The 16,244-nt window shown below is 43.8% G+C and overlaps 1 protein-coding gene across 2 annotated transcripts in view; it reads right to left on the reverse strand.

Moving 5' to 3' along the window:
* Positions 1-454: 454 nt before the first annotated feature.
* Positions 455-16,244, reverse strand: part of GIGYF2 (GRB10 interacting GYF protein 2) — a gene marked incomplete at both ends in the record, with an annotated part of 106,643 nt that continues 90,853 nt past the window's right edge. For both annotated transcript variants that reach the window (XM_080689774.1, XM_080689773.1), the window contains 7 exons: positions 455-522; positions 5,426-5,573; positions 8,281-8,483; positions 9,813-9,967; positions 11,268-11,473; positions 11,599-11,808; positions 13,613-13,735. In XM_080689774.1, coding sequence (XP_080545900.1) covers positions 455-522; positions 5,426-5,573; positions 8,281-8,483; positions 9,813-9,967; positions 11,268-11,473; positions 11,599-11,808; positions 13,613-13,735 — 1,113 coding nt within the window. The remainder of the gene's footprint in view (positions 523-5,425; positions 5,574-8,280; positions 8,484-9,812; positions 9,968-11,267; positions 11,474-11,598; positions 11,809-13,612; positions 13,736-16,244) is intronic.

The raw sequence follows: 16,244 nt of genomic DNA on the forward strand, positions 1-16,244 counted from the left end.
CCCGACAGCTCTGACTCTGCTGAACACCGGCCAGTCTGTTAACCATCAACTCTCTTCATGATCGCACCAGTTAGAACAAGAAGAAGAAAAAACAAAACAGAAGGGAAAAAAGTGACAAGAGACAGCTGCTATTGGCAGATCCCAACACACTTTCAGGAGGCAGTAGATGAAATCACGGCACAGTGAACGCGTGCTGCCAAGACCAGCCTTGTTGGGGAGCAGCCCCCGCCTCCCTGAGCCACAGGGTCTGGTCCACTTATGCAGTCTGACATGCTCACCGACAAAAACGGGCTAAAGGGACGTGGACACAAAGGGCTAGAAGAAAAAGCCTGAGATGATCGTTCTGTGATTTGTTGCAGTGATAAGAGAGGAAATGGTGAGTACGTGTGTGTCCAGAGGTGGAGAATCCACGGTCGGCAGACAGGAGAGGAGAGGCTAGTGCAGTGGTGGGTGCTCAGTAGTCGTCCAACGTCTCAATTTCACCCATGTTGAGCCGTTCTGATGACGCATTGACTGAAAACCCTGCAGGAGAAAAACTGGTTGTGAGCAAGTGACCAAACCCAGACAAGCAAGCGGCTCCAACCCTAGGCAGTGAGACGGGCTCAAGTGTCTTGTTTTTGAGCACACTATGTGGGGGCTGAAGGGAGAGAGGAAGCAGAACTGCCAAGAAACAGATAGCAGTGTGCAATATTGGATTAAACAAAATGGACTAAAATTCTGGCTTAGACAGAGCAGTACTAGTAGGAAGGCCACCGGGAGCACTCACAAACACCACGACATCTGAAAACCTAATGCCACAGCCAGGCGTGGTGGTGCACACTTGTAATCCCAGCATTCGGGAGGCTGAGACAGGAGGATCGCAGTCCACAGACAGCCTCAGCTACTTAGTGAGGCCTTTTGCAACTCAGTGAGACCCTGTTTCAAAATAAAGAATAAAAAAATAGGGCTGGGGGTGTAGCTCAGAGGTAGAATGCCCCTGGGTTCCACCCCCAGTACCACACACACACAAATGAAATAAAACTTAATGCCAGAAGTTCCATGTAATTTTTTATAAAATCTATAATCAGTGGTTGATAAGAATTATAATGAACGGGGCCTCTTTGGAAAGCTTTCTAGTTCCTCTACCCTGGATGAATTCCCAAACAGTTTCAGCCGCTGTCTGAAAACCACAAGCAAACAGGCGGTGCTGGCCTTCCAAAGGCAGCTCTGTTGGCATTAGGTGGGTTTTCACACCCTTTTGTCAGGCTATGTCCAAGTTTTCAAACAAATAAACACATTTGAAATGTTTTAATAACAAACAAAAATGCCTTACATAATAAAGCAGATTAATTAACTGACTAAAAATATCATGAATTTCAAAAATAAACGTGGCTGTTTACTGACCACGGAAGCAGCAGTGCAGCTGCTCCAGGCCAACGCAGGCAGACTCCAAGCCCGTCCCCGCCCCACCAGCCACTGCGTGCCAAGCCTGCAGGACTCCCCTTCAAGACCACCAACAGCTCAGAGTTCATACTGCCGAAGTAACGGTTGAATTAGGTAAACACAAGACTCTGAGGACCAAAGAGTCTATGAAATGAGCTATCACTCCATTATTCTTTGGCTTCATATATCTATGTCTCAAGAACAGATGAAACGTGACAAAAAAACAATACTGCGCTACATGCAACAGAAGTGGAAACATATTTATTTGTATGTATATACGGTATGAAGAATCAAAACCAAGGGCATTCTGCCTCCAAGATATACCCCCAGCCCTTTTTATAATTTTTACTTCGAAACAGGGTCTCACTGAGAGTCTTACTACTTGCTGAGGCTGTCCTCAAACCTGTGATTCTCCTGTCTCAGCCTCCCAAATACTGGGATTGCAAGCCTGGGCCACTATGCCAAGCTGGAAATGTAATTTAAGAATGAACTAAATTTACTTTAATCATACAAAGACAGAAAGGAGGAAGTGTAGCTGGGCATGGTGGCTCATGCTTGTAATCCCAGCATTTGGGAGGCTGAGACAGGAGGATCATGGTTCAAGGACAGCCTCAGCTACTACTTAGTGAGGCCCAAGGGCCTGTTTCAAAAATAGAGAATAAAAAAATAGGGCTGGGGGTGTACCTCAGAAGTAGAATGCCCCTGGGTTCCATCCCCAGTACTGCAAAAAAAAAAAAAAAAAAAAAAAAAGGGAAGAAGTGTTTAGTGAAAACAAAAGCTGATTATCAATGTTATGTGCTGATCACTTAGACGAGGCTTACTGGCAAACATGGCCTTGTTTACTTGTCATTACCAAACCCAGCAAGGTATGCAGGGACAACCCAATAAGGTATCCCAGGGAAAGCTGGGATACCAGAAGGAAAAAAACATAAGTGAGGATGTAACCGCAATGCCTGGCCCTACACACCATACTCTTTTCTAGATTCAGAACAGATTCTCATTCACATGGTTTGTTTGATTGATTGTTTTACAGTACTGGGGAAGGAACCCAAGGGCATTCTACCTCCAAGCTACATGTCCAGCCCATTTTTTATTTTGAAACAAGGTATCACTGAGTTGCAAAGGGCCTCACTACAGTAGTAGCTGAGGCTGGCCTCGAACCCAGATCCTCCAGTCTCAGCCTCCCAGATGCTGGGATCACAAGCGTGTGCCACCACGCTCAGCTTCATCTACAGTATTCCAGTAGGGTTTTTGAGACTATTCTTAAAGTAAGGCTGGTGGGAAGCTGCAGTGTGTGATGATAGTTACCATGTCCACATGCAGACTGCTGGCTCGCGATGGCCGCCCGTGAGCTCTAAAATGCGAGGGACCACAGCACAAGAGGCCCTTGAGAACCAAAACGAGGCTGGGGCTCCCTCTGCTGGCTTTAGAGCACAGTTCTCTTTTAGTCAGACCCTGCCCTTTCAATAGACACTTTTAGGTCAGCTTAGAACCGACCTGCCCATTTTGTACAGGGCATCTTGTGACTGATGGATAGTTATTACATGTTCTCAATCATCTACAAGGTGAAATTAAAAAATTTAGAAGGAAACGAGTAGGTGTGGGACAAAAATGAGTAACTATGAGAAGTTCCCAAGACTCAGTTGAACAGTGATTTTGTCAAATGGTCCATGGGAAAGCTATTTCCTCAGGACTTTTTTGAATGGTTTTAATTCTCCTTACATTTGTTCATTTTCCTCCCCTCTGATTTAGATTTCTTAAAACTCATTTCTAGGAGGACCTATCAATCTCCCATTCCTTTATAAAGAGAGGTGTGTGTGTGTGTGTGTGTGTGTGCGTGCGTGTGTGCGCGTGTGTGTGAGGGGGGGGGATACACACTGGTGATTGAACCCAGGGGCGTTTACCTCTGAGCTACACTCCCAGCCCCATTTTATTTTGAGTTCTTGAACAGGGTCTAAGTTGCTGAGGGCTTTGCTAAATTGCTGAGGCTGGCTTCAGACCTGCAATCCCGTCTCAGCTTCACAAGTCTGGGGTCACAGGTGTGTGCCGCCGTGCCTGGTCATAGGGGTGTTTAAGTCCACTCCTTTTCGAGGTCTACAGCTAAAGGTGGGATGCAATAGAATATATGATCCTAATGGATTTTCTACCTTCATTTGCAGAAAAGCTTTTTCCCTGACAGCCTATCACTCAAGTCGAAAAGCCAACCTGCAAGATGTTCTTAGCTAGAACCCACACTTAGAATTCTATTCACCTATTTCTGTCAAAATGGGAGTAAAATTTTGATAGTTTTCATCATCTTCACCATTAGCTTTTTGCGCGTGTGTGTGGTGCTGGGGGTGGAACCCAGGGGCTTTCTACCTCCGGGCTACACTCCCAGACCTATTTTATACTTTATTCGGAAACAGGGTCTCACTAAGTTGTTGAGAGCCTAAGTAGCTGAGGCTGGCTTTGAACCTGCCGGATCCTCCTGTCTCGGCCTCCCAAACGCGGGGATTACAAGCGTGCGCCACCACGTCTGACTCCATCATTAGCTTTTAACAGAAGAAGAAAACAGATGGCAATGTTCAAACCCAGCTTCCAGGTACCAGTCAGTCACTAAGGGCAGTCCTCTAGTGGGTCAGGATTTTGCCCCTGGCATGCTGTTTTCCTTGAGGCCAATGAGGATGCTGCCAAGGGCAGGGGAAGGTCACATCTGCCGGCCTCGCCATCCACGGCTGCACGGGCATCTCATGCTGCACCCCAACACTCAATTCTGCGCACTCTTCTGTGCCTGCTCCATTTCCTGTGCTCACTCTTTCAACAAACTGCAACACCATCCATTGCTCCCCCAAGCCCGACACCTTCCTCTTCTCCCTGGCCAGGTGATCTGTCTATTCTATTTCTGAAACCCATCTAACCCTCCCCATGTCCAATACCAAAACCTATTGCAGGCCACCTGTACCTGCTATGGTTCATGCTGCAGCCTATTAACTAGTCTGCCTCTGGAATGGGCCAACATCCCAAACTTCATGGCTCACTGTATTATAGACAAAATGGTTTTATAACAGGCCATTTTACACTGCTAAGACAATTATAATTTTACCACTGTCTGCAAGGTTGTTAGGCCAATTTAAGAAACACATGCAGTTTGTTTGTTATTCCTGAAGCACTCTTCCCCAACCTTCCTATTAGTCTTTCTTTTCTTTTTTTTTTTTCCTAGTGTGATACTGGGGGTGGAACCCAGGAACCTTCTACCTCTGGGCTGCATTCCCAGACATATTTTCTATTTTATTTGGAAACATGGTCTCACTAAGCTGCTGAGAGCCTCCCTAAGTAGCTGAAGCTGGCTTCAAACCTGCTCGATTCTCCTGTCTCAGCCTCTCAAGTGCGGGGATTACAAGCGTGCGCCACCACACCTGGCTCTACGAGTCTTTCAAAGCCCCGATACAGATGTCACCTTTACCAGGAAGTTGCTGGAAGGGACCAAATAGTTGTATATAACACAGAAGGGTAGAAAGCAAACAAACAGCCTGGCTCTAAAACCCCCGCTCTATGACTGAGAGCTATGTGACAGTGGGAATGCGCTCCATCTCTCAGGCCATGGCTGATTCATAGGGAGAAGTGACATTCTAAGGCTATCAACAAATATTGGTTCTTTGAACACCTGATTGTATTTATGGCCTATTACTAACACAAATCAGAATTTACATTTCTAAACTATTTTTACTGTTTTTAATGATTACTTTCTCCCCAATCTGAAAGGCCCTCCAAAAAAATTCATATTAAATATGAAACAATGCTTTAAGTTTAAAGCACTATACAATGGAAGCTATTACTTTTCTTACCGTAATATCACATGAGGTACAGCTCCTGCTCTAAAATGCCCAGCAAATACTGGTTAGCTATTTCAAACCAGTTTAAAAAAAAAAAAGGAAATTTTACAAGGAACCCCACAGACCCCCACCTGATCACTTTTACCATCGGTACTTCCACCAGACAGCAGGGGCCCCACGCCTGTGCTCACCTAGTAAACTGGGATCTGCTCGCACCATCTTCTGTTTTTTCTTCTTCTTGCCACTTTGCACAGCTTCAAAATTGGATTGTTGGTTGTTGCTTTGATTGGTCTGAAATACTGAATGGAGTGTACTGTGGCTCATCCCCCATACAGAGTCCTGTGAAGTGAGACAGCAGAATTGGGACCAGGCTACGGAACAGGCCTGGGCGTGCCCACCGACGGCAACAGCTGATCTGCCTTTGAATACAAAGGCCTACCAAGGCTCCTTGGCACTGAACACAGCAGCCCGCGGGCCTCCAGCTCCCAGTTTACACCCTGATGTTCCCCAAGATCCACGCTGCTGTGCCAGCACTGGTGGACTCTGTGCCATCCACCAGTAAGTGAAATGTTCAACAAATAATCGTGAAGGAGACTGCGCTGTGGCAATGTATTTTTTTTTTTTTAGGGTCCTGGGGATTAAATGCAGGGGCATAGCCAGGCGTGGTGGCACACACTTGTAATCCCAGTGTTTGGGAGGCTGAGACAGGAGGATCACACATGTTCGAAGCCAGCCTCAGCTACTTAGTGAGGCTCTCAGCAACTTAGTAAGACCCTGTTTCCAAATGAAGTATAAAATAAGTCTGGGAGTATAGCCCAGAGGTAGAAAAGCCCCTGGATTCCACCCTCAGTAATACACACACACACACACACACACACACACACACACACACACACACGGATAAATGTAGGGTCATTCTACCTCTGAGCTACACTCCCAACCCTATTTTTTATTCTGCAAAAGGATGCCACTTTTGCAGAGGGCCTTTCTACATAGCTGAGGCTGACCAAGAACCTGTGATCCTCCTGTCTCAGCCTCCTCAGTACTGGAATTACATGCAAGAGTGAGCCACCATGCCCAGATGGCAATGTATTCTAAAGCAGAATTTCTATGTTCTCTGCCCCTCACCCCTGACAGGGGATACGCTGAAGACCAGATAGCATATTACCAAAAGAAGGCTAGCTATATACATTATTCCTATCAACAATTCCAGAAGATATCTGGCCCCAAAACACTGTCTATATACTTTATACCAACTGATTAGACTATGAGATAATCACCAGCCCTTTGTACTTACTACTGCTCTTAGTTGAGCTTTTTTTTTGGTAGTACTGGGGATGGAATCCAGGGCCATTCTACCACTGAGCTACACCTCCAGCCCTAATTTTCTATTCTTGATTTTGAAACAGGGTCTCACTGGGTTGCAGAGGGTCTCACTAAGTAGCTGAGGCTGTCTGTGAACCACGATCCTCCTGTCTCAGCCTCCCAAATGCTGGGATTACAAGCGTGCACCACCATGCAATTCACTTTTAATTCAATTTCAAAGAGCAGGTGGCAGATGTAGGAAGGAATAGAGAAAGCGCTGTGGAGTGGCCTTCTCCGGGGGTGTGGTAAACAACTTGCCTAGTGTTATTCCAGTACTGAAACCTTTTGTTTCCTCTTAATTTACTTGCTAGCCTATCTACACTGCTGGATTTTAAATGCCTGGCCCTTCCTGTGATCACCTACCTCTCAAGTGACCTACGGCAAACGTTTATCTCTAGTATGAGAAATGGGATTTAAGGATATAAATATTTTTATGCCTCTACAAACTTTGCCAACTTGTCTTTCAGAAAATTTATAATACAGATTTCGTATTTGTGAATTCACTGACTTATTGGTATCCCTGAATCAATCCTCCAAGTCTTTCATGGTCATACTGTTCCCTTCCCAGTTGAGGCAGGCAAAGGAAGCACCCTGCCTTCTTGTTTCAGTTCTTGTCCTATAAACAAGTGTGTTTTCAGTCTACTCAGCGCAATGTTTTATATTTTTCTGCTTGTTGGTGATTTCCCTGTTCAAAATGATAAGTGCTCTCAATGACTCCCTAGTGCAAGATGGCTGTGCTGCCCCTTGAGAAGAAAATACATGTGTGTCAGATAACTTCACTGCAGGCAAGACCTGCAGTGCTGCTGGCAGAGTTCAATGTCTTTAAAAAGAAACACATATAGGTGGGTGCAGTGGTGCACGCTTGTCATCCCAGTGCTTGGGAGGCTGAGACAGGAGGAACACACAGGTTCAAAGCCAACCTCAGCTACTTAGAGAGGTTCCCAGCAACTTAGTGAGATGCTGTTCTAAATAAAATATAAAAACAGGTCTGGGAGTATAGCCCAGAGGTCGAAAGCCCCTGGGTTCCATCCCCAGTAAAACACACACACACACACACACACACACACACACACACACACAAAAAAAAAAAAAAACACGTATAAACAAGATTATGCCTTTATGAGATGATGAAAATGTTGTGGCCAGAGGCTCACAGGAAACTCTGTGTATTCCTTGGGAGCAATGGTTTAGTATTTGCCAATTCATTATTCACAAGAACGTCATGGAACTAAACTACCATGAGTAAAAATGAAAATAGATTATACCTGCTACCTCCCCACCAACAACATGTATCTGACATGCCAGTGTTGTCAGTTCTGGGCATAAAGGCTTCTAAGCCATGAAATCAAATATATGGGTCTGTGATATGTTGAAATTTGTAGTCTCACACACACACACACACACACACACACACACACACACACACACACACACACAGGAGAGAATAAAAAACCAGGACTGACATATTTAATGCAGAACAAATGGCTGTACTGGCTATCGGGGAAATTTTCAAAAGCTCTCTAGACATGTAATTTGAAAATCTTAAGTCTATACATTTTTTAAAACCTTTGGTCATTGGATGTACAAAATAAAATTTTGGTTTTAATTATCATTTCTGCGGCCACTCAACATTCAAGGCACTGATACTCAGAAGTACTGCATGCACTGTGCCACTTTATACCTGCTGCTGCTGCTGCGGCTGCTGTGGCTGCTGCTGCTGCTGCGGCTGCTGACGCTGCTGGCTGGCTTTCTGTTTGGCACGGCGCTCAAGGAACTGCTTGGCAAACTCCTTGGCCTCAGAAGTATCTCCTAAGTAGGCCCTGATATAATCATGGACCTCATAAGGAGATTCTACTTCTTTTAGGAAAGAAACAAACGTGGGAACTGCAATATGAGAAGGAAGAAGACATAAAGAGTAACAATCAAACAATAGCACCACATCTAATACAGATGATGCTAATGACAGAAACTCAAAAGGTATGCATCTATTGTTAGTCTTCAATTTACTTTGCAGAAATGAAAAAAACACTGCCATAATGCCCAAAATTATCTGAAATAGCATATTATCAAAGACATCATGCATGCTTAATTTCACTAAATGTTATTCTGGTTGAAATTTTTTGTTATGTTGAATGAAACAATTACTTGCCTATGACTACAGCAATTTAGGGGTTAACTCCTTCTTTCCTTAAATCCAATCAATATTTATTAAGTGCTATGATGTGTGCCAGGCACCATGACAAATACTAAAGACAATTATATCTTCCTGGAACCTGTAATCCACTAGGGTATTATATATTTAGAAAGAAATCAAATGGAAAATCCAAGTAGTGTGGTACTGGAGAAAAAGTATGGGTACCAGAAATAGACAGACATGGGTTAAAACCTGACTGTAATCTGCTGGCTGTGTGACCTTGATGAGTTACTTAACCATTCTGAGTCTGTTTCCGAATTTATAAAATGGGAACAATACCATCTACCTTTGTAGAAGTCTCTTTAAAAGTTACTGCATAGAGCGAGTAACTAGAACAGTGTGTTATCCCTACTAGATTAGATAGTGCCTAGCTCATGGTGGGTGCTTAAGGAATAGCAGCCATTGCTGTTATCTGTGACTGTTAAAATGCTACAGAGGAACCCTTCAATTCCATAATTGCTCTATTTTTGACATCTCGGCTTTAGACCAGATTTCAGAGGTGGACCAGCTCGACTTGGTCTATCAGCTATGGGAAACTGTGCTGAAGCCTTTCACTTGTGCACATAAGTGTAAGTCCACATAAAATGTATCTTCTTACTCTATCAGGATTCCCACTCCCTCCCCAAAGGTAGGATGGGAACAGTATCACTTCACTTCAAGTCATTCCTTGCCAGGCTGACACTGGTCCCGCCATCACAGTGCCTTCTCTTGGACTTGATAGAGCCTGCAACGCCCTTCATCAAATAAGCTGCAGGGAACTATACCCTCCTCTGTCTTGTACATCATTAAGGCAGCCTGAGATGGTATCTACTTTTTGGCCATCCCCATTACCTCTCTGAGCTTAGTACTACAGGACTTTTCTCACAAGGATTACTGCTATCGAGTCAAGCTCTCCTGGGTATAGGACTTGGCCTCCCTCGGCTTCACCGCCTGAATTCTGGCCCCCTGTTCTGATCTGCCAGCCTCTGTGGGTCCTGCTCTGTCACTTCACATGCCGGGATTCTCTCCCCAGTTCTTACCATCCAAGTTATTTGCCGTATTGAGGGCGTGAAGCATCTGTTCACACCACTGGGTGAATCCATCCTGGGCTTTATTTACTCCCTGAAACAGCTTCAGCAACTTTTCTTCTTCTTCTACTTTCTTATTCTGCCGGTTAGACACACCTACAGATTTACTAAAGCAAACAATAGGGTGATGTTATATTCCCAGAAACTGTTACAATTATACTACACCATAAATAATGTCTTGCGAACACTGGATGGCTACTGAGTAATCCAATTCTTGACTCAAAAAAGTAAATAAAATACTTGGATTGGATATCACCTTAAAATTTAAGCTTCAGCTAATAATATATCCCAGTTTGTGAATGCAGTGCTTCTACTTAAAAGAAAATGGTGAAATTCTTCCTATGTGTCCTTAGGGTGTGTTGTTTAATTCTACTAAGCCTCCGTTCTCTCATCTGTAAAATGGTGCAAGAGTAGTGTCTGGCAAAGATGTTCAATAAACTAAGACAGTAATTATTCTTTCCATGACACAGCAGGTCCTCAAACAAAGAAAAGACTACGACGAGCCAAGCGTGGCGGGCACTCAGGAGGCTGACAGGAGGATCGCAGTTCACGGCCAGCCTCAGCTACTTAGTGAGGCCTCTGCAAATTAGTGAGACGCCATTTCAAAATAAAGAACACAAAATAGGGCAGGGGTGTGGCTCGGAGGTCGAATGCCCTAGGTTCCATCCCTAGACACACACACACACACACACACACACAGTGACAACAGTACCATTTACTAAGCAGTTACATGTACCAGCACTTGACACATACTCATTTAATCTTTACAACCACATCCACGTAGCTGTTACTGTTATCTTCATTTTATCAATGAGGGAACTGAGGCCCAAAGAGGTTCCCTTTTGCCCAAGGTCACACAGCTGGTCATAGTGCTGGGATGTGAGTTCATGTACTGAACACTAAAACCCATGCTTGCTCAAGAACACTGTCTACTGAGGAAAGATGAAATGTAACTAATTTATTATGAAAACAAATAGGTTTAAGGTTACTACAGAAGTATTTGTCTAAATAATCTTAAAATATAAATGTAGAAAAATGCTAATATATCTAGAGAATACCTTGGAGAAAGGTACAACAAAAAATATATTATTCCTAATATTTACTTAGTGGTTACCACTGACAGGCAATGGATTAAGTATTTGGAAGTAGAAATGGTCCCAAGAAATAAGAGAAATAATACAGGTGAGTTTCTATGGGGAAAAAAGCAATCATCATAATTATGATTCATTATAATAATCATGGTGTTATAAATATTATTGTGGTATATGATTTATAAATTATAATTTCTGTACTTAGTGATGAAAACTGTAAATAAAAACTGTTTCTTTCTCTGCCCACCCCAAACCCCACTCTCACCACTCTCACCCACCTAGTCAAGGTGCATGGTGTGATCATTTTGAGACCTACCTGAGACTGGCATTGTTTTTGTTTTTATTTGTTGAGTTCCTAGGTCCCACCTCTTTCACTGCATCATCCCAGAACCCCATGTTGGAGTTTTTCGTGTCAGCATTACTCCAGATATTACTGACTAGGTCAGGTGTCCACTGGTTAGGAGGACCAGTATTTATAGAGCCCCAAACAGAATTCCCAATGCTGGTGTGCAGGTTGGAATGCTGGTAAAGAAAAGGAGAAAATGGTTACGGTTAACAAAGGAGGGAAAAGATACCACACAACAGCCAGAAGCGCTGGCTTCGTGGGATCAGCTCCTTACGAGGCCAGCCTAGGAAAAGGAACCCACCGTACTGTTCCGGGCTCTGCTTGGCGGCTGCTGCTGCTGCTGCTGCTGCTGCTGCTGCTGCATCTGCCTGGCTTCCTCCTGCTGGATTTCCACTAGAGACTTCGTGGAACCTGCAGGTTTGCTAACATGTCCCCAACCAGAGAGTTTCTGTTGCTGCTGCTGTTGCTGCTGTTGCAAAGCTTTCATCAGTTCCCTCTGCTGGCGCCTTTGCTGTTGCATAAAAACAGAAGGTGGCTCAGGATTCCTCTCAAGTTACAAACATCCAATTTGCGAAATGGAATGCTAATGAACAGTAGCTAAGGAAAATCAACTTGGTTGGCTCTTTTGTTGCAAATAAAGATGCAGATTTCTAGAGGTACTAAGAGGAAAACAGAAAGATCAAATGCAAAATTACTTAAGAATTAATAGATGGGGTGGGAATTGGATAAGGGCTATTTGGGTGATATGTACATGTATGCCTCCATCATCCTGTACCCCACTAGGATGTATGACTACAATGCACCAATAAAAAATAATAAAAAAAAAAGATTTAGTAGGCCTTTTGGTTAACACAGAAATGAAATACCTATGTTTACTTCCCAAAGTCCCACCAAGATGAGAGTAAATATATTTTTTTTCAACAAGTATAAACCATTAAGGTCTGAAAGAACAGAATAGATTTTGTGTGTGTGTGTGTGTATGTGTGGTACTGGGGGTGGAACCTAGGGGCTTTTCTACCTCTGGGCTATACTCTCAGGCCTATTTTATACTTTATTTGGAAACAGGGTCTCACTAAGTTGCTGAGAGCCTAACTAAGAACTGAGGCTGGCTTCGAACCTGTGCGATCCTCCTGTCTCAGCCTCCCAAGCACTGGGATTACAGGCGTGCGCCACCACGCCCGGCCAGAATAGATTTTAAAAGCTAGAAAGCAAAAGGATAACCAGTGCAACAGACCCATAAAGAGAAACCTAAGTATGCCGGGCGCAGTGGTGCACACTTGTAATTCCAGTACTTAGGAGGCTGAGACAGCAGGATCCCAGTACGCAGCCAGCCTCAGCCACTTAGTGAGGTCCTCCGCAACTTAGTGAGACCCTGTTTCAAAATAAAGAAAAAATAGGACTGGGGGTGTAGCTTGAAGATAGAATGCTCCTGGGCTCAATCCCCAGTATTCCCCTAAAAAGAGAAACCTAAATTAAAAAAAAAATAAAAAAGCTCAGAAACAGGCAGATTCATAGAGAAAGCTCAGGACTAGAGGTGCTTGGCATTTCAACCAAAGGAAGACTGGCTGAGGTCTGTGAACACAGGCCTAAGACCAAAGACTGCCTCCCTAACCCTGTATAGCTGGGCAACTGTCTATTACCCCAGCAGAAAAAAAAAAAAAAAAAGGCCTCTATTTGGTAGTCCAAACCAGGTTGTCAGATTATTTTAGGGGAGGTGGACCCACATGAGAATATACCTATAGGTACCAACAGGTGGGAACACTCCCCATGAGTGAGGAGAGGGTAGTATGTGTAAATGGGTCAAAGAATGAGGCACCTACAGGCCAGCCCCATGAGTTACTCATTATCTCCTTTCTGTAAAACCTTCTCTACTCCCCTTTTCTACTATTTCGTATACTTACTATCCTAATGAACTGCAGGATATAGATCTAAAAGCAGAGATCCTTTATTTTTGTCATATTTTAAGTTTTTCTCAGGCTAGTCAGAGAACCCAATAACCTTTACAGAAAGAAAAATGTATTCCGCACTCTAACATCAAATTTACAACAGGATACTGACCCAGAAATCACCCACAATCCTGAACAACCCACATACTTCTATTTGTGAGCATTCTTCAGAGCTACAATAAAATACCATGTATGTTTCCCAATCTTAATGTTATTCCTATTAGATCCTTCACATTTCCCAAGGTGAACAAATTACAGACTCGTTTAATAATGAGCATACAATTTAGACCCAGAAATTGTGACAGGAACTACTGTCTTGAGGCCCAATAACCCATAACGCATACAAAATCTTCGCCTCTAAAACTTTACCTCTTCTCGAAGCTGCCGTTCTCGTTCTTCTTCCAGTTTTTGGATTTCAGCCAGTGACAGTGTGGCCTGGGATTGACAAGCTGTTGAGTTAGACTGCTGGCCCCACGTTGAAGAAGAGGGAAGCTAGTGAAAATAGAAGGCAGGAGAGTTCATGAAGAATTGCAGATGGAAACAGAGGCAAGTGTGTGTAGGCAGAACATCCAGGCTCCCTCCACGCCATTTACAGTGTTCGTTTCTAAGTTCCCTGCTCATTCTCCTTCCATATTATTCCCTCAGTTGGTCTGCCTTTCGCTCAAGTTTCTGTGACTGTCCCCATCTTAGTGTATTAAAAAAACGAGCCATACACATATACATTAATATCTGCTCTGCCATTTTAGGTGGCAAATTTGCTACATCGGGCATCGACATATATACAGCAATATACAGTCAAAGAGAAGCCGCAACAGGAGAACTAAACTGTCTTGAGGATTCTGAATCCGAGAAGGTCACAAAGGACACGGCACACTACTGTCCAGTGAGCGGGCTCAGGACAAGATCTCTGAAAGCAGAGTTGAGTGGCAGGTAATGGAGATGCCAACAATAGTTCTCAGTCTTTCTTGAAAGAAGTCACTGTTAGCCAGGCTATAGCTCTAGTTATGAACATTAAGCTATTTTTAATCAATAATTCTACTTTTCTATTCTTTAAAAGTACTAACTAAAATATAAATATGTGGGTCCTGTAAAACTGGACTTTTCATAGCCTGGTAATTCTAAGAGAATCCCTTGCTCCTTTTATCTAGAAAATTAAACACTTTGAGACATCTTATGGCTCTCTGAACAAAAACAACAAGCGATGATTCTAAACAGACTTTTAAAAAATATATGCTTAATAAAAGTAACATTTGAGCACAGATTAAAACAAAGTACCAAACAGTCCCCCAAAAGAATGAATCTACAGTAGAAATAACTATGGGTAAAGGGTATAAATACTTTTAAGTTGTTACCAATATTGCCAAAAAAAACAAAGAATGTCCACAACACTATAGAACATAATCAACCCGTAACATCTGTGCCCAGTGAGAGAGATGTACATTTCTCTTGGTTTAAGAAAGGGGTCCAGAGGGAAGCTAACATAGGAGAGACGACAGGTGGGGACAATGGAGGCCAAATTGAGCAAAACCTCTTTTTCTCCATAGGACATGATACGTTCTGAAGACATGATCAAGTAGACAGCAGATCTTAAGCCTGGCACCATCACCTGAGGAGACCTATAAAAATACAGATGGCCAGGTTCCACACCTCTAATCAGGCAGATCCAAAGGGGAAGCCAGAGAATCTGCCTATCTCTGTGATCTGATGCAGCCAATCTTCCAGTAACTACAGATTTTGTCTAAGCCCAGCATAACTAGAAAACAATCCCCAGCCATTTTCAAAAGAGGTCAGGAATAGAGGCACTGCCTCTAGAAAATTCCCTCTTTGGCACCTCTGCAACCCACTGCATTGCTATGCCAAAATACGTTCATCCTCTCCTTCCCTCTCCCTCCCACTTCCTGTCCTCATCTGTCTACCTACTATCTACCTATTTATATCCATCCATCCATACACACATGTTATATACACACGTATGAAATATGTACTCTGTATCTCAGGGGTCTGCTTTCTGAGGTAACAAAGACAGAAATCTCATGTACTGCTGGTGAAGACAGCGCAGCCACTATGGAAAAGTCCGGCGGTTCAGTGTTAAGCAGTTGTCACGTGGTAACATTGCACACACAGGCTGAACGCGAGTATTCACAGCAGCACTATTCATGATAATCAAGAGGCGGCCAGTCCATGTCCAATGGATGGCACGGATGCATAGAATGGGGTACACCACTCACAACAGAACACACCACAGAGAGGAAGGAGGCGCTCACACATACTAACACCACAGAGAGGAAGGAGGCGCTCACACATACTAACACCACAGAGAGGAAGGAGGCGCTCACACATACTAACACCAAAGACAGGAAGGAGGCGCTCACACATACTAACACACCACAGAGAGGAAGGAGGCGCTCACACATACTAACACACCACAGAGAGGAAGGAGGCGCTCACACATACTAACACCACAGACAGGAAGGAGGCGCTCACACATACTAACACACCACAAGAGCTGAAGGAGGCGTTCACACATACTAACACCACAAGAGGAAGGAGGCACTCACACATACTAACACACCACAAGAGGAAGGAGGCGCTCACACATACTAACACCACAGACAGGAAGGAGGCGCTCACACATACTAACACACCACAAGAGCTGAAGGAGGCACTCACACATACTAACACACCACAAGAGGAAGGAGGCACTCACACATACTAACACACCACAAGAGGAAGGAGGCACTCACACATACTAACACCACAAGAGGAAGGAGGCGCTCACACATACTGCCAAACCTTGAAAAGATCAGGCTTAAGGAGAAGCAGCCAGACAAATACAGAATGATTTCATTTATATGCAATATCCAGAATAAGCGATCTACAGGGGCAGAAAGCAAATTACAGATTACTCAGGACTGAGGAAATGAGAAGGTGGATACAAGAGCCAAAAGAGAATTTTTATTGGGGAAAGGGAATATGAAAATGCTCTAAAGCTAACTGGCAA

This window comes from Muscardinus avellanarius (assembly GCF_963383645.1).
Source record: "Muscardinus avellanarius genome assembly, chromosome: 2".
NCBI lineage: Eukaryota > Metazoa > Chordata > Mammalia > Rodentia > Gliridae > Muscardinus > Muscardinus avellanarius.